Below are 25,522 nucleotides of genomic sequence, written 5' to 3'. Positions count from 1 at the left end.
AAATTCCATGGATAGAGGAGCCTGGCGGGCTACAGTCCATGCGGCTGCAAATAGTCGGACATGACTGAGCACACACACACACACACACACTTTGACCCTCTAATGACCCGTAAGGATCACATTGTTCTCCAGGTTTTCTCATTCTGACCCCATTCTCAGTTCGGTTATGGGTATGAAGGCCTGAAACATAAATATTGCCTCCTTATGTTTGTAAAAGCATAAATTTAAATATGCCTAACGTGAGACTTTTTTCCCCTGAATTTAATGGAAAGATACTTTGGGATTTATTCACAAAGGGTAAGTCTAATTCTAAGGACTGAGTGTTTAGACTCTCTCTTTATTCAACCATTCAAGCTAAGGAACTGACATTTCCTGATGCTGATAAAGGGTAGGAGTTCGCTGGTATAAAAATGTGGCATTTTGAGAAACTGGCACTTAATATTGGATAATATGCCCAAATCAGCTCTTAAAGGCACATTTCTTCAATGACACTTCCTCAGATTTATTTATTTTAACTTTGAGAAACTGACAAATTTCAAGATCACAATAAGAAATAAACTGCTCAGAAACAGCAGTTGAATAAGGTTATGTTTGGGGCTCCGCCTCCCTCACCATGTAATCTTTATTTCAAACATTATTTGGGACCACATTGTAGATATCTTCTGTGTTTTATTTCCCCCCGCCTTTTCAAATGGGCATTTGCTGCTTTTGTATTTGGTGTCCATTCCTTTGTTTGTATTGCAGGGGAGCAGCCTTTTGTCAGCAATTGTCAGGGTTTTAACTGTGTGGTTTTGCCTTTTCTTCTGAGAAAAAAGCATGGACCAAAAATGAGACCAATCAGAAAGGTTATTTTCTGTGTTGGATGAAAGTTAGAGAGGATGGCACATCTTTCCGTGACCCTACATAGTCTTATAAAGATGGTTAATGATTTACCCTGCCATTCTGTGGAGAGGCCCTGCCTCCACATGAACTTAGCATAGAAAGCAGAGTGGAGTGAGAGAGAAAACAATAGTCTAGTGGAGGACTGGATTTCTTCATCCTGCTGTGTGTCCTGGACGTCTGTCTCTGTGAGTCAATACAGGTCCTCTTGAGTTTGAGTTAATTTTTTTGCACTCCTGCCCCTGGTCTGGTTAAAACCAGACATTCCCTTTGCTGTATTATGAATATTATGAATAATATTATGAATATTATGCATCTGTAAAATTTCATTGATTAATATATTTGTATATTCTGGAAAATAATCCATCCTAAGAATCTATAAATTCAATGAATATAGAACACTGATTATCTCAAATACTAGCTTTTACAGTTACAATTGTAGTGGTGTTTTTGTTGTGTCCATGAATACATCCATGGCAACTTAAACTTTCCTTAAATTCTTGGACATTTATGTTTTCGAAGTTGAAATTTTTGTTCCTATGCAGTAAAACTTGCTGTCCATATTGCCATCTAAAATATGGTACATAGAATTCAAGCTATTGAAATTGGGGGAAAAGTATCAGATTAAAAAAAAAATTTTTATTACACTTGCCAAAGTTTTCACTATAACCAGAAATATAGGATTGTTCCCCTTATCACACTCTCACCAGCAATGAATTTGGAAACTGTAATAATTATTAGCAGTTTGAAAGATACAAATTTCACTTTTATTCTGTGGTTGGGGCTATAAAATGATTTTATGATTATTGTCCATTGATGCATCATATTAAGCTGTATTTACAAATCCTGCTTTTCTTCTTTAAAGAGATTTACGCTGAAAACATTTAATGACCCCTCAGAGATATATATATATTCATGTACCTAAGGAGTCTTTGACTAGTCTCAATTTTTTTAAAATTGTAAATAGAGTTCTGACCTGGGAGTCAGGACCCACACTTTAGGAGAAAATGCTTTAGACAGACAGCCTCTCTCAGGCCCCTCCTAGCCTATAATCTAAGCTGCCTTAACACTCCCAAACAAGTTTCAAAGTAAAGAGGAATAACCTTGTGAATTTGTTTAAAGCGCAAATTTCTGGGTCCATTCATAGACACAACAAAACACTTTTTCACTCGCCTCATTCACCCTCATCAAAGAAGCTCTTTAGTTCCCCTACGCTTTCTGCCATGAGAGTGGTATCATCTGCATATCTGAGATTGTTGATAGTTCCCCCAGTAATCTTGATTCCAGCTTGGGTTTCTCTAGCTCATCATTTCGCATGATGTACTCTGCATAGAAGTTAAATAAACAGGGTGATAATATACACCCTGGAGATACTCCTTTCCCAATTTTGAACCAGTCCATTCATTGTTCTATGTCTGGTTCTAACTGTTGCTTCTGACCTGCATACAGGTTTCTCAGGAGGCAGGTAAGGTAGTCTGGTATTCCCATCTCTTTAAGAATTTTCCACAGTTTGTTGTGATTTCACAGTCAAAGGCCTTAGTGTAGTCAAAGAAGCAAATGTAGATGTTTTTCTGGAATTCCCTTGCTTTCTCTATGATCCAATGAATGTTGGCAATTTGATCTCTGGTTCCTCTGCCTCTTCTAAACCCAGCTTGTACGTAAGATAAGTTCTTGGTTCATGAACTCTGAAGCCTAGCTTGAAGGATTTTGAGCATTACCTTGCTAGCATGAGAAATGAGCACAATTTGAACATTTTTCAATGGTAAAATTGAAAATTTTTAAATTTAAAAATTAAATTTACTATTTAAAAATTTTTTAAAAAGATAGTTTGAACACTGTTTGACATTTCCCCTCATTTGTTTGGAGTGAAAACTAACTTTTTCCAGGCCTGTGAATCATTCAGAAAAAGAATTATCAAATACGTAAGTGAAAGTGTTAGTTGCTCAGTCTTGTCTGACTCTTTGTGACCCCATGGACTGTAGACTGCCAGGTTCCTGTTTCCAAGGAATTCTCCAGGCAAAGATTTTGAAGTGGGCAGCCATTCCCTTCTCCAGGGATTTTCCCAACCCAGGGATAGAGTTGGGTCTCCTGTTTTGCAGGCAGTTTCTTTACCATCTGAGCCACAAGGGAAGCCCTGTTAAATATTTAAGGTAACTTTTTAAAATTAATTTATTTTTTAATTGAAAGATAATTGCTTTATAGAATCTTGTTGCTTTCTGCCAAATATCAACATGAATCAGCCATAGGTATACTTTTGTCCCCTCCTTCTTGAACCTCCCTTTCATCTCCCTCCCCATTCCACCTGTCTAGGTTTTACACAGCATAAGGTAAAATTTTAACTTAGAGGTGAGTGAATGAACTTTATTCTCCAAATAATCAGTACTGAAATTACATATAAACCATGTGAAAAAAAAATCACCACCTCTTATACTTCAATATAAATTCCAGATGGATGAAAGGCTTAAACTTTCTGAAAATCCATAAAGACATAAGATAGCGTGTGAGTGAAAACACATATACTTGGGGGTGAATGAAGATTTTAAGAAGCCTGAAACCACAACATGAACTCATAAACAAAGGATGAAGAGCTTAGAGGACATACAAAATGAAGTGCTGTCCTGGCCCTGGTGCTACAGGAGCCTCAACTCCACTGGCCATGGTCACCCTGTCCTGCTCTCTCCAGCCCAAGATGCCACAGAGACTCCAGGGTCCCCTTTCTGGGAATGTGTACAGAGGTCCCTGGTTTGTCCCAATGGGATCACAATGCTGAAGAGACACCTTGAGGAGGCTGATGAGAAAGTGAAAGCAGGGGTGTGAGGAATGGCTTCTGAACGTGCTCACACACAGAGTGCCCTCTCTCACATCGACACTTAGGATCAGTTGTTTGTTTCTTGGCCTAATCTCCGATTTCCCATCTTCAGATTTCCTCTTCTCTCCACTTTGTGATGTGTGTCCCCAGATCGACCTGATTGTAGCGCCCCTTGTCTGCTCACATGTCTACAAACTGGATCCACCCTGGAGTCAAATATTGATATCCATCTCCACCTTGGTCATGGTCTCTGGGTTATTTTCAGTATTAGAAAATAACTTGAGTTTGCCCCATTGGAAGACTTCTCTTCTACCAAGAGCACAGTGGAGTAAACAAACAAAAAAACATAAAACTGTCCTGCAGCAGCACAGCCAGGCTTTGTGGGAAATGGATCTGTTTTTTTACAGCTCTCCAGTGACTCAGAGACAAGTTTTGTACTGGCCACTTTGGTGGTCTGTGTGTTTCTGGTAGTCTCTTCTAGAGTTACAAAGTCAACCTAGGGAAGGAGGTACATTCTAGCCTCAGGTGGGGAAGCGAGACTGAAGGAAGTCATACAATAGCACTGAGGAGCAGAGATGTGAAAATCAGACTGACTTGCGAAAAAGGCTTGAACCAAGATTCTGCCAGACCTAAAGTAAAATTTGAAGCAATGTCCCTTCACAAAGAGATACTGTTTACTATCAAAACAAAAACAAAACTGTAAGAATAGCTTTATCATAAGCTTGTTTGGATGACGATGTTTGTTAGTGCTGAACTCAGGGCTTGGCGTATACTTGCCTACGATCTTAGGCATTGTTATTTATGATTTTTATTTTTACTTTAAGGCAACCTCAAGAATGTACTTAATTCAGCCGTTCAACTTTGGTCTTCTCTATTACTATTTCAAGCTCTGGCACTCTTATGGGAGGTCAATATTCCCAGTATCAGGATATCTCTAGCCCTGTCCTGATCATATCCACTCTCTGAAGCTTTGACCATACAAAGAATAAAGGAGGCAAAAGACCATGGGCAAAGATAGGCCAAGAAGACTGCTCTCTAGTGTACCTAAGGTACTTGCCTTCACCTGGGAAGAAAGCCTCCTTGGAGAATTGTTGCTTAACAGTCAGATCTGGACAGGGATAAAAAGTGATCAATAGACCCAAGAATCCTCTATAAATGATGACACTTTCCACTAAATAGTAGACTGTGCCCTGATGTTTAGCACTTGGGCCTATTTTCTGGACCACAGGTCACTACTGCTCAGGCTCCCTTGTTGTTGATGTTGTTATTGTTGTTTAGTCACCCAGTCATTTTTGACTCTTTGTGGCCCTGTGGACTGCAGTAAGTCAGGCCTCCCTGCCGTTTACCATCTCCTGGAGTTTGCCCAAGTTCATGTTCATTGTGTTAGTGATGCTGTCCACCCGTCTCATTCTCTGACACCCTCTTCTCCTGCTCTCACTCTTTCCTAGCATCAGGGACTTTTCCGATGAGTCATCTGTTTGCATCAGATGACCAAAATCTGGAGCTTCAGCTTTAACATCAGTCCTTCCAGTGAATATTCAGGGTAGATCTCCCTTAAGATTGACTGCTTTGATCTTGCTGTCCAAGGAACTTGCAGGAGTCTTTGCCAGCACCACAGTTTGAAGGCATCAACTCTTTGGCATTTTGCCTTCTTTACAGTCCAACTCTCACAACCATACGTGACTACTGGGAAGACCATAGCCTTGACTATATGGACCTTTGTCAGCAGAGTAATGTCTTTGCTTTTGTCTCTAGATTTGTCATCACTTTCCTGCCAAGAAGCAATTGTCTTCTGATTTTATGGCTGCAGTCACTGTCCACAGTGATTTTGGAGTCCAAGAAGAGGAAATGTATCAACTTCCACATTCCCCCTTCTATTTGGTGTAATAGAAGGGGAAATCTTCTAATGGGGCCATCTGCCATGATCTTGGTCTTTTGTTTTAATATTTAGTCTTAAGCTGGCTCTTTCACTCTCCTTCACCGTTATCAAGAGGCTCTTTAGTTCCTCTTCACTTTCTGCCATTAGAGTGATATCATCTGCATATCTGAGGTTGTTGATATTTCTCCCGCCTATCTTGATTTCAGCTTGTAACTCATTCAACCCGGCATTTCTCATGATGTGCTCAGTATATAGGTTAAACAAACAGTAACAGAAGACAGCCCTGTCTTACTCCTTTCTCGATCTTGAACCCATCAATTGTGCCATACAGGGTTCTAACTGTTGCTTCTTGACCCCCATATAGGTTTCTCAGGAGACAGGTAAGATGGTTCCCTTAAGGAATGTTTTTCTTAAAGTCCCTTAACATGATTAGCATGAAGCGTTATAAAGATGTGCCTCAGAAGTAGGTGCTATATTAAATATTTCCATTTCTTTTTAAGTAGTAGAATTCTTGAAAAAATATAAGGAACTACCCAGTTTCCCATATTTGTGTGGTAAAGACACTTGTCCATGTATATGACAAGTATTGGGGAAATACTAGTGCAGCCTCCAGTGGGGTGAATAGACATGGAGACACACACATATGAAAGGAAAGTTGTGACTGTGAAGTCTCTGATGATGAGGGTACCGTGATGGCACATAGGCACACAGGATGGGAAGAATTTAGACATAGGAAAACCTGAGAAGGAATCATGAAGTCTTCCTTAAAGAAAAGATTTAAAAAAGGCTCACAAGGTCAATAACATACCTTAGTGGAAGAGTTCTTCTGAGTGGGGAGAGGAGGCAGAGGAGACTGTAACATGGACCCACAATTCCAGGCAATGAGGTGATGGTAACAGTATTTACACCAATCCACACACATTTGGTGCTCATTTGACATGATGGGTCTTGATTGATCCCTTGTGCAAGTGTATTAATGTTCAGAAATGAGCAAGAGGAGAAAGTCAGAAGATGAAGAATGAAGTGAAGTGAAATCACTCAGTAGTGTCCAACTCTTGTGACCCTGTGGACTGTAGTCCATCAGGCTCCTCCATCCATGGGATTCTCTAGGCAAGAATACTGGAGTGGGTTGCCATTTCCTTCTCCAGGGAATCTTCCCAATCCAGGAATCAAACCCGAGTATCCTGCATTGCAGGCAGATTCTTTACTGACTGAACTATGAGGGAAGCCCAAGATGAAGAATGGTCCTCAGAAAAGCAAGATGTTGGTGAGGGGGAAAAGGGAATCATGTACAGCTCTTTAGAGCAAGTTCTTAACTCCAGGAAGAGAACAGATGCATTTACTTCAGAAGGAGGGAGCACATGAGCCTCTTCTCTGCCTCCTGCCCCACTGCCCTCTCGACCTCTTGTCCTCACTTACCCTTCCCTCCTGCCCTTCATCTGTCTCTTGCTCTCTTCCTCAGTTCTTCTGTTTCCTTCTCTCTCTCTCTCTTCACTGTTGTCTCTCCCTGCCTTTCTCCTTTTCTCTCCATTTTCCTTCACCTTTCCCTCTCCTACCCACAGTCTTCTAGACTGAGTGTAGCTCCCCTAAGGTCACCTTGGAGTAAATATTTTACAGGTATTGAAATAGATCCTGAGTTGTCAATTTTTAAATGGTCCAAAGTCTTAGATCTCAGAACAGCAAAAGGTGGTAGAAATGGGCCTCCAGGGTAACAGAAGGTACAGCCTCACAGTGGACATAACTCCTTCTCTCTTGTGTTCCCTTCAGGGAAACATGGGGGCTCTGATCAACATGCAGCCCCTGTTTCTGCTCTTCCTGCTGCTGAAGCCACTGCAGTTTGTGAGGATATATGATCCATCTTTATCAGATGAACGACGAGAAGAATTAGAAGACTATATAGATGACTTATATGCTACAGGGCCTACCAAACCACCTACCAAGGAAGCGTTCAAAACCCATGTCATTATTAATTCTGAAATGCCATTAACTGATCAAGGCTACTGCAATCAAGAAATGAAGATGAAACGTGTTCACAATAGGCTTCATTGTGTTAAAGAGCATTTCTTCCTCCAAGCATCATATAATGACATTCAAGAGCTCTGTCATAACATTTTTGTGCAATGCACAAATGGGGTTAGGAAATGTCACAGGAGCCAGCAAATAATATCTGGAGTGCATTGTGCTTTAAAAAGTGGGACCATGATGCCATTTTGTGAATACACATCATCTTACAGACAGGGATGGGTCCTTATCACTTGTCAATGGGATGATATTGTTGGAGAAATTATCCCTGTGTCTGTAATTGATATTTTGGCCATATAAAGAGTCATCCACCAGGAAAATCTCTTTCCCTCCACCCCTCTAGAAGTATATTCTCTAAGATGTTACAGCAAGAAGATAGAATCCTACCCTTACTGATCCTTACAAGTCAAACTTGAGAATGGAAATTTTTATCCCATTCACTTTCATCATTAGCTGCTTGCCCTTTTTCTCCTTACACTAGGCAAAGGAAAGGTGGGCTGGATTAAGAGATAGTGCTCTGAGACGGATTCAAACAGGTCACAGAATTTAGCACACTTTGAATTTTTCATGTGGGTGAGTGCCTGCAGGGAAAGGCTGACCAGCACCAAGAGGAATATGAAATGTTTGCTGATAAGTGAAAGTGAAAGCCCCTCAGTCATGTCCGACTCTTTGTGACCCCATGGACTATACAGTCTGTGGAATTCTCCAGACCAGAATAGTGGAGTGGGTAGCCTTTCCCTTCTCCATGGGATCTTTCCAACCCAGGGATTGATCCCAGGTCTCTCACATTACAGGCAGATTCTTTACCAGCTGAGCCGCAACGGAAGCTCCAAAGTTGTATTCATGTGAATTTCTGGTTCAGTAGAAATAATAAAGTGCATCGATGTAGCTAGGTGTCTCTGGAATGCTTATGTGGGGTTTTTGGGTTTGCCTGACCTTCCTCTGTGACACAACTTGAAACAAAAAGAATTGAAGGGACTTTCATGGTGGTCCAGTGGCTAAGATTCTAGGCTCCCAATACAGGGACCCTGCTTTCCAGTTCTGGTGTTGGAAATAGATCCCGCATGCTGAATCCAAGAGTTTACATGCTGCAAATGTAAACATGCCGCAAGCTCCAACTAAAAATTTGGATGCCACAAAGAAGATCAAGGCCTCGAATGCTACAACAAAAACCTGGCACATTAAGTAAATAAATATTTGTTTTAAAGAAGAGTTGGGAACCCCCTGTAACATTGTGAAATTCACATTCCTAGTTGGTATATTTGTAGAATTTTCACTTGTTCTCTTCTTTCCATGCAACACAGTACTCATGGGGACAGGAAAATATAGATATAACAAGAATCATCTCAGCATAAATACCTAATATTCAGAATAGCAAACTTCCCAAAGTACTTTTCAGCTGTCCAATGCTGCTTGTGTGAATTCCCATATCTTGACTTCTTTTCTTTTCACTGTTTATTAGATTATAGTTGATTTACTATATAAATGTCAGTTACTTTCAGGTGTATGGAAAAGTAAATCTGTTAGGCTTATACATAATATCCACTCCTTTTAAGATTCTTTTTGCTTATAGGTCATTATAGAGTATTGAGTAGAGTTCCCTGTGTTACACAGTAGGTCCTTATTAGTTATCCACTTTTTATAGCAATGTGTACATGCCAATCCCAATCTTCTAATTTGTCCCTCTCACATCTTTGTTTTAGCTTAGCCATCACTATTTATACAAATACAAACTTTCTGGCATAGTCACATTCATTCACCATTTCTTTTTCTCACCTTGCTGTAGCTGTGGCTTCATCTGAGAAAATTCCACTTCCGAAAGTGGCTGGAGATCCAGTATGGGAAAAGAAATTTGTCCAGTTTTGGTAACAACTTCTCCCTCCCTTTGTAAAATTCCTTGATATCCTTTGATCATTATTCCCTATAACTTACTGAAAAGGGAATAAAACGGAGTGGGGAGAGATGGGAGGGAGAGTGCCTATCATTCTTACACATTTCATTGCAATCCAGTCTGCACATGTCCTCCATCCCCATTTCCAGAGGGACATGCATGGGACATCCCCATCTCCATGTCCCATTCCCTATCCTTGTCTTTAGACTCAGAGCTAGGTCCTCATTTATCAACAAGGGCCTAGGGTTCAGTGCTGCCAGACCCCAATTCTGTGACTAAGAAAATCAAGCCTCTAGACAGCACTTTCATGTGGAAACTCATAACTTTTGATTGTAATTTCTGAGTGAATGAAGATTCCATAAAACATTTGAGGTCACCATGACACCTTCCAAAACCACCTTTCTAGACATCAGTTGAAGAAATTCTCCACATAGGCAAGCTTGGGTATGTGCCCTGGACCATCTCATTTGCATCATGTTCATCTCAAGTACCTTGGGGTTCTATAACATACAATAAATATATTTATTTTTTATGTAATCATCATAATGTATTTCTTTTTCTCCAGGTAAATTATCAGATCATTACACATTCTGTAATTAAAGCCATGGAAATAGAACAATGATTATTTACACAGGTTGTTCCTCTTACCGAATATTGCATAAAAATCTAGATCTTGACTCCTACCCACTAGATTCCCTAAGATAATACAGTTCGTGAAGATATTTGATGAATGTTTATCAGATGAATACATTTACTTTCTGCTGTGTCTTTGTACTAAACTTTTGAATAAAAGAGGAATGAATGTGGATTGCTACATTACATATTCACATTCTTTATTAATAATATTCCAGCTTTATGCATCTTAAGATTGCAAAAGATTATTGTCCTGTGCCCTTAGCACAGTCTCCTCTCAATAAAACAAAACTACTAAGGTGAACATTATCCTGTTACAATTTATTCTTTTTGTTAGTGTCCCTTGAGATGACGCATATTAATTTTACTTGAATGTGGTGAAATTATTTATCCTTTTGTGATGGTTTATTTTCCTTAGCATAATGACTTCAGCTTTCATCCACATTGTAGCATATGTTTGAATTTCCTTCCTTTTGAGGGCTAAATAATATTTGATTAAATGTACATAACACATGTTGTTTATTCTTCCATTTACTGATGAACATGTCCACCATTTGCCTATTGTAAATAGTGCTGCTTTGAACAGAGATGTGCAAATGTCTGTTCCAGTTCTTGGTTTCAACTCTTGTGGGTATATACCAAAAAGTGAAAATTTTAGATTTTTAGCTGTTTGAAATGTGAGAGTCAAACAACACTATGTTCAATATACTGATAATTTATAACAGAATGAGAAACTGTAATGATGCCAATCAAAATATACACACACAGAAAGAAACTGAACTTTCTGTTTTAGTAACACAAATTCAGATAATTTGACTTTTTAAATTATGTAAAATAGTTTGAACATGAAAGTCACTCAGTCGTGTCCAATTCTTTGTGACCCCATGGACTATACAGTCCATGGATTTCTCCAGGCCAGAATAGTGGAGTGGATAGCCTTTCCCTTCTCCAGGGGATCTTCCCAACCCAGGAATCATACTCAGGTCTCCCACATTGCAGGTAGATTCTTTACCAGCTGAGCCACAAGGGAAACCCAAAATAGGTTGAATGTGCGTGTGTGAAGGTCGCTCAGTTGTGTCTGACTCTCTGAGACTCCCTGGACTGTATAGTCCATGGAATTTTCCAGGCCAGAATACTGGAGTGGGTAGCCTTTCCCTTCTCCAGGAGATCTTCCCAACCCAGGTATAGAACCCAGCTCCCCTGCATTGCAGGTGGATTCTTTACCAGTTGAGCCACCAGGCAAGCCAAATAGTTTGAAGGAACCTAAAATAACAACCAAGGTAAATTTTGCTGCCACCCGTGAGAGTTGAAATTTTGATGCAGATATGTTGAATTTAGAAAAAAAAAATTCACACTTTTCTTGCATCTGAGTTTGAGAAGCACTTTCACACTGCACATATTTTAAAATTAAATGCAATTTACTTTAAACCAGATGTAACTAGGTTTGTAAAAAAAATTTTTTTGCTGTCTTTTGCCATAGGAATTATTATTATTATGTGATTTGTTTCAGGTAAAGTTTTCTGTGCACTTGTGTATATGGGTATGTAATTCAGTGTCTGTGTGTAAGCAGGTCTTTCAATCATTTTCTTAATGCCTGTGCACCTCTTTTGCATAATAAAGACATTCTTGGTGGTTTCCTGGTAGTCTAGTGGCTAGGATTCCATGCTTTCACTGCCATGTCCTGGGTTTAATCCCCAGTTGGAAAACTGAGATCCTGTCTGATGGGCAGCACGGCTAAAAGAAAAGAAATGAAAAACATACCTTACTCAATCCTAAGTAAGAAAAAAATATGTTACTGTACTTGTATCAATATCCTTAATGTTTTCTAAAATTACTTTGATCTCAAGTCCAACATACACTGGGGAGAGAGAGAGAGTGTGTGTGTATGGGCTACATGGAACGAACACTGGAACCTATGTTGCTGTTTTTACTGATATGCAGCCAATTGTCTCACTAGATTTATCTTTCTCTTCCCAAGAAAATCTATGGGATAATCTCTCCCACCATATTCCATACTTCTATTTTTCTACTAATCCTAATCTGTGAGAAGGACAAGATAATGAAATCAGTCAAACCAGTGGCCATGCCTTGTATATCTTAGTCATTTCCTTCTAAACTCACACTGAAGGACATTTCAGGTGCTCCAGGCTGGTGGCTCGGACAGTAAAGAGTCTGCCTGCAATGCAGGAGACTCAGGTTGGGTCCCTGGGTCCAGAAGATCCCCTGGAGAAGGAAAGGGCAACCCACTCCAAAATTCTTGCCTGGAAAATCCCGTGGATGGAGGAGCCGGGTAGGCCACTATCCATAGGGTCACAAAGACTTGGAGACGACTCAGTGACTTCACTTTCATTTTCAGTGGTTAAAACTCAGCACTTCCACTCCAGGGGGCACTGGTTCAATCCCTGATCAGGGATCTAAGATCCCGCCTGTGCCTGGCATGTCCAAAACTAAATGAATAAATACTTACATTGTCATCTGATCTGTAAAAATCCTTTAAACTAAATAAATTCACATTGCTGTTACATGAAAATATAGTAAATATCAATGCAGCAAATCTATAAACATTTTTGCAAAATCATACAAAAAAGGCTAAACAGGGTATGAACAAATATAAATTTGCAGAAAGCTACAACCGAGAGAGAGTTCTGTGATCTGAGACCTAGCTTTGACTCCATTATTGCAACATAAGATGTTAAAATTACTCTACATTTGTGCTCTGAAGGTTGATTTTCAATTACTGAGAAACTCTTACTTAGTGTCTCTCTACTCTCTGCACTTCCGAAAGCTCCAGATCCTCGAGCCATCACAGTGACCCTAAGGGGAAGAAATGTCTTGAATTCACCAAAAGGAGTGCATTTCAGTGAACCCATTGATCCTCTAATGGCCCATAAGGATCACATTGTTCTCCAGGTTTTCTCATACTGATCCCATTCTCAGTTTGTTTATAGGTCTGAAGGTCTGAAGCATAATTATTGCCTCTGCTGCTGCTGCTGCTAAGTCGCTTCAGTCGTGTCTGACTCTGTGACCCCTTAGATGGCAGCCCACGAGGCTCCCCCGTCCCTGGAATTCTCCAGGCAAGAACACTGGAGTGGGTTGCCATTTCCTTCTCCAATGAGTGAAAATGAAAAGTGAAAGTGAAGTCGCTCAGTCATGTCTGACTCCTAGTGACCCCATGGACTGCAGCCTACAAGGCTCCTCTGTCCATGGGATTTTCCAGGCAAGAGTACTGGAGTGGGGTGCCATTGCCTTCTCCAATTATTGCTTCTATATGATAGTAAAAAGTATAAACTTTTTTTTTTTCATTTATTTTTATTAGTTGGAGGCTAATTACTTTACAATATTGTAGTGGTTTTTGTCATACATTGACATGAATCAGCCATGGATTTACATGTATTCCCCATCCCGATCCCCCCTCCCACCTCCCTCTCTACCCGATCCCTCTGGGTCTTCCAGTGTACCAGGCCCGAGCACTTGTCTCATGAACCCAACCTGGGCTGGTGATCTGTTTCACTATAGATAATATACATGTTTCGATGCTATTCTCTCGAAACATCCCATCCTCGCCTTCTCCCACAGAGTCCAAAAGTCTGTTCTGTACATCTGTGTCTCTTTTTCTTTTTTGCATATAGGGTTATCGTTACCATCTTTCTAAATCCCATATATATGTATTAGTATACTGTAATGGTCTTTATCTTTCTGGCTTACTTCACTCTGTATGATGGGCTCCAGCTTCATCCATCTCATTAGGACTGATTCAAATGAATTCTTTTTAATGGCTGAGTAATATTCCATGGTGTATATGTACCACAGCTTCCTTATCCATTCGTCTGCTGATGGGCATCTAGGTTGCTTCCATGTCCTGGCTATTATAAACAGTGCTGCGATGAACATTGGGGTGCACGTGTCTCTTTCAGATCTGGTTTCCTCAGTGTGTATGCCCAGAAGTGGGATTGCTGGGTCATATGGCAGTTCTATTTCCAGTTTTTTAAGAAATCTCCACACTGTTCTCCATAGGGGCTGTACTAGTTTGCATTCCCACCAACAGTGTAAGAGGGTTCCCTTTTCTCCATACCCTCTCCAGCATTTATTGCTTGTAGACTTTTGGATAGCAGCCATCCTGACTGGCATGTGATGGTACCTCATTGTGGTTTTGATTTGCATTTCTCTGATAATGAGTGATGTTGAGCATCTTTTCATGTGTTTGTTAGCCATCTGTATGTCTTCTTTGGAGAAATGTCTGTTTAGTTCTTTGGCCCATTTTTTGATTGGGTCATTTATTTTTCTGGAATTGAGCTGCAGGAGTTGCTTGTGTATTTTTGAGATTAATCCTTTGTCTGTTGCTTCGTTTGCTATTTTCTCCCATTCTGAGGGTTGTCTTTTCACCTTGCTTATAGTTTCCTTTGTTGTGCAAAAGCTTTTAAGTTTCATTAGGTCCTATTTGTTTATTTTTGCTTTTATTTCCAATATTCTGGGAAGTGGGTCATAGAGGATCCTGCTGTGATTTATGTCGGGGAGTGTTTTGCCTATGTTCTCCTCTAGGAGTTTTATAGTTTCTGGTCTTACATTTAGATCTTTATTCCATTTTGAGTTTATTTTTGTGTATGGTGTTAGAAAGTGTTCTGGTTTCATTCTTTTACAAGTGGTTGGCCAGTTTTCCCAGCACCACTTGTTAAATAGATTGTCTTTTTTCCATTGTATATCCTTGCCTCCTTTGTTGAAGATAAGGTGAAAAAGTATAAACTTAAAGTTGCTTAAGGTGAGATTTTCCTTCCAGAATTTAATAGAGAAATACTCTGGGGTTTACTCATAAAGGTAAGTCTAATTGTAAGGACTGAGTGTTTAGACTCTCTCTTGTGTTTAACTATCTAAACTGAGGAACTGACATTACCTGATGCTGAGAAAGGGTAGGAGTTTGCTGATACGAGAATGTGGCATTCTGAGAAATTGGCACTTAATATTGAATAACATGTCCAAACCAGCTCTTAAAGATACATTTCTTCAATGATGCTTCCTCAGAATTATTTTAATTTTGAGAAATTGACAGCTTTCAAGATCACTATAAGAAATTAACCCTTCAGAAAGAGCAGTTGAATAAGGTTATGTTTAGGGCTTCCCCTCCCTCACCATGTAATCTTTATTTCAAACATTATTTGGGACCACGTTGCAGATATCTTCTGTGTTTTGATTTTTTCCCCAGCTTTTTCAAATGGACATTTGCTACTTTTGTATCTGGTGTCCATTCCTTTGTTTGTGTTGTAGGGGAACAGCCTTTCTGTCAGCCATTGCAGTGCTACTTGGGTTTTAACTTGTGGTTTTGCCTTTTCTTCTCAGAGAAGGATCTGAGCTTCAGGTGGACCAGTCAGGGGAGTTCACGTTCAAGGATTTATGCACGTGACAGAAATGAGGCCAATCAAAAAAGATATTTGTTATGTTGGATAAATGTCTCTGCTCGTCTGTGGAGAGTCCCTGCCTGTGCGTGTAGCTAGCATAGAAAGCAGAGTGGAATGAGAGAAAAAACAAAGAGGGAAGGATTGGATTTCTTCATCCTGCTGTGTGTCTCAGACATCTGTTTCTGTGAGTCAGTACAGGTCTTCCTGGCACTCCTGTCACTAGTTTCTTTGGCACTCCTGTCACTAGTTTTTTTTTTTTTTTTCCTCTCTTAATATATATATTTTATTGACGCATAGTTGACTTAAAATGTTTCAGGTACACAGCAAGATGATTCAGTTATACATATACACATATATTATTTTTAAAATTATTTTCTGCTGTAAGTTATTACAAGATATTGACTATAGTTTCCTGTGCTAGGCAGTAAACCTTGTTGGTCATCGCATATCTATTTTTTTAATTAGAAATCTGGCCTTCTGTTCGTACTAAGTCAAACAAGTGGAATCAAAATGTCATAAAATCTTTAGTTGGGCAAAAATTTATAAGTTTTCTAAAGTATATATTGTACATATTATTTATATATGTGTATACAAAAGCTTTTCTACTACTCTTCATAAAGGCTTGAGAAAGAACATTTTAAAAAAAGTTATGATTTGAGAGAATAGCATTGAAACACGTATATTATCATATGTGAAATAGATTGCCAGTCCAGGTTGGATGCATGAGACAGGGTGCTCAGGGCTGGTGCCCTGGGATGACCCTGAGGGATGGGATGGGGAGGGAGGAGGGAGAGGATTCAGGATGGGGGACACATGTACACCCATGGCTGATTCATGTCAATGTATGGCAAAAATCACTACAATATTGTAAAGTAATTAGCCTCCAATTAAAATTAATTAATTAATTTAAAAAAAGAGTTGAAGAAATTAGAAAACATCAACTAAATGAAATGGGAGCACTGAATATGAAATAGAAAAAGTGATAAACTAGATAAAAGATCATCATATAGTCCAGTTGTTTTTAAACATGACTGCTCATTAGACAGTTATCTGGAGCTCTGGAGAAAAAAAAAAGTAACACCTGGGTATTTGTATTTTTCAAAAAACTTCAAGATAATTCTGATATGCATCTGGATTTTAAAAAGTGATTACAGGGCTGGTGCACTGGGAAGACCCAGAGGGATGGGATGGAGAGGGAGGCGGGAGGGGGGATCGGGATGGGGAACACATGTAAATCCATGGCTGATTCATGTCAATGTATGGCAAAAACCACTACAATATTGTAAAGTAATTAGCTTTCAACTAATAAAAATAAATGGAAAAAAAAAAAAGAAACATTTTTCCCCTGTGGTGACTAAGCACTACAAAGGATCCATGTATCGGATTTGGACGTGGAAGAACTCAGGGCAGAGGTAGTGGCAACATCATTGACTGCGGAGTTAGAGGACCTGGGTCGAATTCTGCCTTACACGTGTTGCTGTGGGCAAGTCAGTCAGGCCTATGGCACCTCAATGATCCTCACTATGAAACAGGACAAAGAATTCAGGCCCTCACTGAGCTGCTGTGTAGCTCCAACCAAGTAATGAATATGGAACAGCTTTGTAAACTGAAGCCACCTTACAAATATTTAACCAGAAATATCCTGCACTGTATACATACCTAAGTTGCTGCTACATCTTATCTATAACACAGAATGCTAAGAAAAACCTTAGGCTGGGAAAAAATTCAAATACGTTAATTATCTTAACATAAATAAACCTATCATATTGTTCAATATGGAAAAAAATAAAAATAAAAAAATAAAAAGTGATTACAGGTTTTTCTGTTAAATCGTAGTTTTGGTGATATAGAGTTCTATTATTTTTCTGTTGATCAATTATGATACAATGGTATTGAGTAGTAGTTACATAATCACAATAGGAAAAGATATTTATCAGTTTTCACAATCTATATCCAGACAAAAATAAAAAGTAATAACAGTTGCAAGCCATGATGGGAACATGATTAACCTAACAATATAAAATAATTACATACAATCTGGGGGGTCAAACAGAGTGATATGGTAAGTGGAAGTGCGCACATGCACATGTTTTCATCTTCCCAGCTGGTCTATGTCTTTTGGTTGGTGCATTTAATCCATCTACATTTAGGGTAATTATTGATATGTATGATCCTATTACAGTTTTCTTAATTGTTTTGGGTTTATTTTGCGTAGGTTTTTTCCTTCTCTGTGTATCCTGCCTAGAGAAGTTCCTTTAGCATTTGTTGTAAAGCTGGTTTGGTGGTGCTGAATTCTCTTAACTTTTGCTTATCTGGAAAGCTTTTGATTTCTCCAGCAAATCTGAGCAAGAGTCTTGCTCAGTATTCTTGGTTGCAGGTTCTTCCCTTTCATCACTTTAAATATATCCTGCCATTCCCTTCCGGCTTGTAGAGTTTCTGTTGAGAAATCAGCTAATGGGAGTTTCCTTGTATGCTGTTTGTTGTTTTTCCCTTGTTGCTCTTAATATTTTATCTTTGTTTTTCATTTTCGTCAGTTTGATTGCTATGCATCTCAGTGTGTTCCTCCTTGGGTTTATCCTGCCTGGGACTCTCTGTGCTTCCTGGACTTGGTTGACTAGTTCCTTTCCCATGTTAGGGAAGTTTTTAGCTATTATCTCTTCAAATATTTTCTCAGGTCTTTTCTCTTGTCTCCTCCTGGGACCCCTATAATGTGAACGTTTGGTGTGTTTAATGTTGTCCCAGAGTTCTCAGGCTATCTCATTTCTTTTCATTCTTTTTTTCTATATTCTGTTCTGTGGCGGTGATTTCCACCATTCTGTTCTCCAGGACATTTATCTGTTCTTCTGCCTCAGCTATTCTGCTATTGATTCCTTCTAGTGTATTATTCATTTCTATTTGCTTGTTCTTTAGTTCTTGCAAGTCTTTGATAAACATTTCTTGCATCTTCTCCATTGTTTACCCAACTGTGCCCCAGTTATATCTGGGACATAACTTTCTCCTTTTCATCATGGTTAATTTTCTGTAATGTGGTTTTCATTTTAGTTGCTGTGGGACTGTGCTTTTTGCTTCTTCTGTCTGCCGTCTGATGGAGGAGGTCAAGCAGCCAGTATAAGCTTCCTGATGGGAGGGACTGGTGATGGGAAAAACTGGGTCTTGCTCTGGTGGGCAGGGCCTTGCTCAGTAAAGCTTTAATCTAATTATCTGCTCACGGTGGGGTATCACCCCCTCCCTGGTAGTTGTTTGGCCTGAGGCTCTATGGCAGGGTTAACGGCGACCTCCAAGAGGGCTTACACCAAGGGGGACCTTCCTGGCCTGTTGCTGCCACTGCCCCTGTCCCTGTGTTGAGCCCCTGCCAGCCCACTCCTCCCCAGGAGGCCCTCCAACACTAGCAGGTGGTTTTGGTTCTACCCCCCTGTGGACTTACTGCTCCTTTCCTCTGGGTCTTGGTGCTCATAAGATTTTTTTTGTGCCCTCCAAGACTGGCATCTCTGTTTCCCCCAGTTCTGTGGAAGTCATGCAGTCAAATCCTGCTGACCTTGAAGGCCAGATTCCCTGGGGATCCCCAGTCTCTTTGTCAGATCCCCAGTTTCTTTGTCGGATCCCCAAACTGGGAAGCCTGACATGGGGCTCAGAACCTTCACAACAGTGGGAGAACTTTGGTATTATTGTTCCCCAGTTTGTGGGTCACTCACCTGGCTGGTATGGGATTTGATTTTATCATATTGCACCCCTCCTACCATCTAGCTGCAGCTCCTTCTTTGTCTTTGGACCTGGGGTATCTTATTTTGGTGTTCCAGCATCTTCCTGTCAATGATTGTCTAATAGCTAGTTGCAATTTTGGTCCTCTCGCAGGAGATGAGCACATGTCCTATTCTGCCGTCTTGAACAGCCGTACTCCTGTCACTTGTAACCAGACATTCCCATTGCTATCTTATGAATATTCTGCATCTGTAAAATTTTATTGATTAATATATTTGTATATTTTGGTAAGTAACCCATTCTAAGAATATATGATTCTATGAATATTGAACACTGATTATCTCAAATATTAGCTCTTATAGTTATGATTGTAGTGGCATTTTTTTCATGTCCATGAACATATCCAAGGTAATTTAAACTTTCCTTAAATTCATTGACATTTATGTTTTCAAAGTTGAACTTTTTGTTCCTATGCAATAAAACTTGCTGTCCACATTGCTATCTAAATTATGGTACTTAGAATTCTAGCTATTAAAATGGAGGGGAAGTATCAGATTTAAAAAAATTTTTATTATACTTGCCAAGGTTTTCACTGTCACCAGAATATAGGATTTTCCCCCTTATCACCCTCTCACCAGCAATGAGGTTGAAAGTATAATAATTACCAGTTTGAAAGATGCAAATTTAGTGTTTCTCTTCTGTGGTTGGGGCTATATAATTATTATAATGATGAGTGTCTATTAACGTCTCATATTAAATTCTATTTACAAATCCTGTTTTTCTTCTTAAAGTAATTTACATTGAAAACACCGCTGAATATTCCCTCAGAGATATATATTCATGTACTTAAGGAAACTTTGACCCATCTCAATTTTTTAAAATATTTTGGATAAAGAGTCCTGATCTGGGACTCAGTACCCACACTTTAGGAGGAGACGCTCTAGATAGACAGCCTCTCTCAGGCCCTTCCCAGTCTGTAAACCTAAGCTTCCTTAAAACTCCCAAGCAAGTTTAAAAGCAAAGAAGAAAAGTTAGACCTAACCAGCTGTTTGTACACCGACGTTCAAAGCAGCCTAATTCACAACAGCCAAAAGGGGAAAGGAATTCATCTCAATCTCTACCCAGAAACATTTACTGAAAAAGCCTCACACTTTTGCCACTCTAGGAGGATGTTTTCTTCATAATAAGCACACTTTTATGTAGAGTAAGAAATCGATTCTCAAACTCTAGTGGGTTGAGTATCACCTCGTGAATTTGTTTCAAGTGCAAATTTCTGGGTCCATTCACAGAGATCCTGACCAATCAGGTAGGATGAAAAACCATCAAGTATGAATTACACAGGAAGTAAAGTGATTTTGCAGTGTGAGGTTACCAGAAGAAACTTAAGAAGCATTGCATGAGTGTACTTCACACTATCTGGTCTGTGCTCTCTGTCTCTATGTTTGTCTTTGTCCTTGTCTGTCTGTCTGTTTCTCTGACCATTGACAGCTAATCTCTATTCCTACCTTCAGCCCTAATCTGCCACTAATTTACTTTCTGCTGTGTCCCTGTACTAAGTTTTTGGATAAAAAGAGGAATAAAGGTGGATTGCTTCGTTACATATTAACATTCTTTATTAATGATAATAAGTAAAAGCTTATAGTTGGCATACGAATAGTAAACATAGGATCAAAATACAATATATTCAGAAAAAAAGAATTATTAAACACATAGGTAACTTCTAAGCTAGAGATGAGACAATAAACATTATTCCCTGAAGAACTGGTGCTGAGATTACATAGAAACCATGTGAAAAAAAAACCCCACCTCCCATTATACTTCAAAATAAATTCCAGATGGATGAAAGTTTTAAATTTTTAAAAATCCATAAAGAAATAAGATAGAGTAAGTGAAAATGCATATACTTGGGGGTGAATGAAGATTTTAAGAAGCCTGAAACCACAGCATGAATTCATAAACAAAGGATGAAGAGCTTAGAGGACATACAAAATGAAGTGCTGTCCTGGCCCTGGTGCTACAGGAGCCTCAACTCCACTGGCCATGGTCACCCTGTCCTGCTCTCTCCAGCCCAAGATGCCACAGAGACTCCAGGGTCCCCTGGATGTGCACAGAGGTCCCTGGTTTGTCCCAATGGGATCACTCTGCTGAAGAGCCATCTTAAGGAGGCTGATGAGAGAGTGAAAGTGGGGGTGTGAGGAATGGCTTCTGAACATGCTCACACACAGAGTACCCTCTCTCACATCAACACTTAGGATCAGTTGTTTCTTTCTTGGCCCATTCTCTGATTGCCTATCTTCAGATTTCCTCTTCTCTCCGCTTTGTGATGTGTGCCCTCAAATCGACCTGATTGTAGCGCCCCTTGTCTGCTCACATGTCTACAAACTGGATCCACCCTGGAATCAAATATTAACATCCATCTCCACCTTGGTCAGGGTTTCTGGGTTGTCGATATTAGAAAATCACTCAGGTTGTCCCAGTGAAGATCTTCTCTTCTAGCAAGAGAACAGTGGAGTTAAAAACAAAACAAAACAAAACAAAACCAGAAAACTGTCCTGCAGCAGCACAGCCAGGCTTTGTGGAAAGTGGATCTGTTTTTTTAACAGCTCTCTGCTGCTAACTTGCTTCAGTCGTGTCCGACTCTGTGTGACCCCATAGATGGCTCTCTAGTGGCTCAGAAATTATTTTAGTACTTGTCACTTTGGTGGTCTGTCTGTTTCTGGTAGTCTCTTATAGGATTACAAAGACAGCCTAGGGAAGGAGGTACACTCTAGCGTCAGGTAAGGAAACTAGATTGAAGGGAGCCATAGAATAGCACTGAAGAACAGAAATGTGGAAATCAGGCTGACTTGTCACAAGGGCTTGAACTAAGATTCTGCCAGACCTACATGTACACATTGCTATATTTAAAATGGATAACCAATAAAGACCTATTGTATGGAACATGGAACTCTGTTCAATGTTATGTTCCAGTCTGGATGGGAGGGGTGTTTGGGGGAGAACGGTAGTGGTGTTGCTTTAGTCGCTAAGTCATTTCCAACTCTTGCAACCCCATGGACTGGGGCCTGCCAGCCTCCTCTGCCTATGCAATACGCAAGAATACTGGAGTGGGTTGCCATTTCTTTCTCCAGGGAATCTTCCCGACCCAGGAATCGAACCTGAGTCTCCTGCTTTGCAGGCAAATTCTTTACCGACTGAGCTATGAGGGAAGCCCTATGTATATATATATGGCTAAGTTCATTTGCTTTTTACCTGAAACTATCACTACATTGTTAATTGTCTATACCCCAATACAAAATGTTTCGGTGTTAAAAAAAATAAAAATTAAAAAGCAAAACAAAAAAACAAACAAAAGTTTCTGCCAGACCTAAAGTAAGATTTCAGACAACATCTCTTCACAAAGAGATCCTAAATACAGTCAAAACAAAAACTATATTACAAAGAATATCTTTATCATAAGCTTGCTTGGATGATGATGACCAGGAGGAGGAGGATGTAGAGTGCTTTATTTAGTGCTTGGCACATAATTGCCCATGATCTTAGCCATTATTATTTATGATTTTTATTTTTACTTAACGGCAACCTCAAAAATATACTTATCTCAGCTGTTCAACCTTGCTTTTCTGTTTTCCTATTCCAAGCTCTGACACTCTTAGGGGAGGTGAATATTCTCAGTATCAGGATCTCTCCAGCCCAGTCCTTAACACGGCCACTCTCTGAAGCATTGACTATACAAGTGAAACCATCTACCTCAGACTGGGACTTGAGCTCATGCGCTGCGACTCAAACCCAGACAAAACCCATGGTACCTGGTTTCGGGGCCTAATGAAGTTCAGATTCTTGATGTCTCATCCCAGAAAGAATTCAGTGAGAGACAAAGTGATAGGTAAGAAATGGATTTATGAAGATTCAGAGAGAAGCATACTCCACAGACAGAGTGTGGGCCATCACAGAGGGTGAGTAAGGCTGTGAAATGTGGCATGATTAATTTTTATAGGTTGGGTAATTTCATATGCTAATGAGTAGGAGGATTATTCCAACTATTTTGGGGAAGGGGTGGAGATTTCCTAGATTCTAGCCACCGGCCCACTCCTTGGTCTTTTGACTGTGCTTTGGAACTGTCCTGGCACCTCTGGGTGTGTTATTTAACTTGCTGATTGAAGATCAAGGTCTAGTCTTGCCTGCCATCTTGGTCCCATTTGATTCTAATTGTTTTATATTGTGTCCTTGGGCTATATCATTCTTTCAAAAGTTGTGCTCTGCCCCTTTCCCTCCTGTTACACAAGGACTCAATGAGTCAAGGAGGCCATGGGCAAAGAAAGGTCAAGAAGCTTGCTCCCTAGGACCATCAAAAAAGCATGAGAGTTCCAGAAAAACATCTATTTCTGCTTTATTTACTATGCCAAAGCCTTTGACTGTATGGATCACAATGAACTGGAAAATTCTGAAAGAGATGGGAATACCAGACCACCTGACCTGCCTCTTGGGAAACCTATATGCAGGTCAGGAAGCAACAGTCAGAACTGGACATGGAACCACAGACTGGTTCCAAATAGGAAAAGGAGTACATCAAGTCTGTATATTGTCACCCTGCTTATTTAACTTATATGCAGAGTACATCATGAGAAACGCTGGGCTGGATGAAGCACAAGCTGGAATCAAGATTGCCGAGAGAAATATCAATAACATCAGATATGCAGATGACACCACCCTTATGGCAGAAAGTGAAGAGGAACTAAAAAGCCTCTTGATGAAAGTGAAAGAGGAGAGTGAAAAAGTTGCCTTAAAGTTCAACATTCAGAAAACTAAGATCATGGCATCTGGTCCTATCACTTCATGGGAAATAGATGGGGAGACAGTGTAAACAGTGTCAGACTTTATTTTTTGGGGGCTCCAAAATCACTGCAGATGGTGATTGCAGCCATGAAATAAAAAGACACTTACTCCTTGGAAGGAAAGTTATGACCAACCTAGACAGCATATTAAAAAGCAGAGACATACTTTGCCAACAAAGGAGTGTCTAGTCAAGGCTATGGTTTTTCCAGTAGTCATGTATGGATGTGAGAGTTGGACTGTGAAGAAAGCTGAGCGTCGAAAAATTGATGCTTTTGAACTGTGGTGTTGGAGAAGACTCTTGAGAGTCCCTTGGACTGCAAAGAGATCCAACCAGTCCATCCTGAAGGAGATCAGTCCTGGGTGTTCATTGGAAGGACTGATGCTGAAGCTGAAACTCCAGTACTTTGGCCACCTCATGTGAAGAGTTGACTCATTGGAAAAGACCCTGATGCTGGGAGGGAAGGGGGCAGGAGGAGAAGAGAACGACAGAGGATGAGATGGCTGGATGGCATCACCGACTCGATGGACATGAGTTTGAGTAAACTCTGGGAGTTGGTGATGGACAGGGAGGCCTGGCGTGCTGCGATTCATGGGGTTGCAAAGAGTCGGATACGACTGAGTGACTGAACTGAACTGAGTGTACCTAAGGTACTTGCCTTTCCCTGGAAAGAAAGCCTTTTAGGAGAATTAATGCTTAATAATCAGATTTGAAATCGAAATAAAAAATGATCAATAGACCCAGGAGTCCTCTGTGAATGATGACACTTTCCACTATAGTAAACTGTGCCCTGATGTCTAGCACTTGGGTCTGTTTTCTGGGCCACAGGTCACTACAGCTCAGGCTCCCTTAAAGAATGCTTGTCTTAAAATCCTTAACATAATTAGCATGAAGCATTATAATGACATGTCTCAGAAGTAGGTGCCAAAATAATATTTCCATTTCATTTTGAAGCAGTCGAATTCCTGAAAAATATAAGGCATCTACCCAGTTTCCCATATTTGTGTGACAAATACACTTCCTCATGTATATGACAAGTATTGGGGAAATATTAGTGCTCCTACAGTGGGATGAATAGACATGAAGACACACACATATGGAAGGAAAGTTGTGACTGTGAAGTCTCTGATGATGAGGGTACCATGATGGCACACAGGCACACAGGATGGGAAGAATTTAGAGATAGGAAAACCTGAGAAGGAAATATGAAGTCTACTTTAAAGAAAAGATTGGAAAAAGACTCTCAAGGTCAGTAATGCACCTTAGTGGAAGAGTTCTTCTCAGTGGGGAGAGGAGGCAGAGGAGACTGTAACACAGACACACAATTCCAGGCAATGAGGTGATGGTAACGGTATTAACACCAATCCACACACATGTGGTGCTCACATTACGTGATGGATCTTGCTTGATCCCTTGTGAAGGGCATTGGTGTTTAGAAATGAGCAAGAGGAGAAAGTCAGAAGATGAAGAATGGTCCTCAGAAAAGCAG

The 25,522-nt window shown here is 40.0% G+C and overlaps 1 protein-coding gene across 1 annotated transcript; it reads left to right on the top strand.

Moving 5' to 3' along the window:
• Positions 1-986: 986 nt before the first annotated feature.
• On the top strand, positions 987-8,788 carry LOC122705321 (inactive ribonuclease-like protein 9). Its single transcript, XM_043920608.1, has 2 exons — positions 987-1,067; positions 7,335-8,788. The coding sequence occupies exon 2, from the start codon at positions 7,341-7,343 to the stop codon at positions 7,887-7,889; it is 549 nt and encodes a 182-aa protein (XP_043776543.1). The 5' UTR covers positions 987-1,067; positions 7,335-7,340; the 3' UTR covers positions 7,890-8,788.
• Positions 8,789-25,522: the final 16,734 nt, after the last annotated feature.

This window comes from Cervus elaphus, chromosome 12 (genome assembly GCF_910594005.1).
Source record: "Cervus elaphus chromosome 12, mCerEla1.1, whole genome shotgun sequence".
Classification (NCBI taxonomy): Eukaryota; Metazoa; Chordata; class Mammalia; order Artiodactyla; family Cervidae; genus Cervus; species Cervus elaphus.
This window is presented reverse-complemented; position numbering and strand designations above follow the sequence as displayed.

Coding starts and splice junctions, on each gene's coding strand:
- LOC122705321 (XM_043920608.1), top strand. CDS start 7,341: ATGGGGGCTCTGATCAACATGCAGCCCCTGTTTCTGCTCTTCCTGCTG.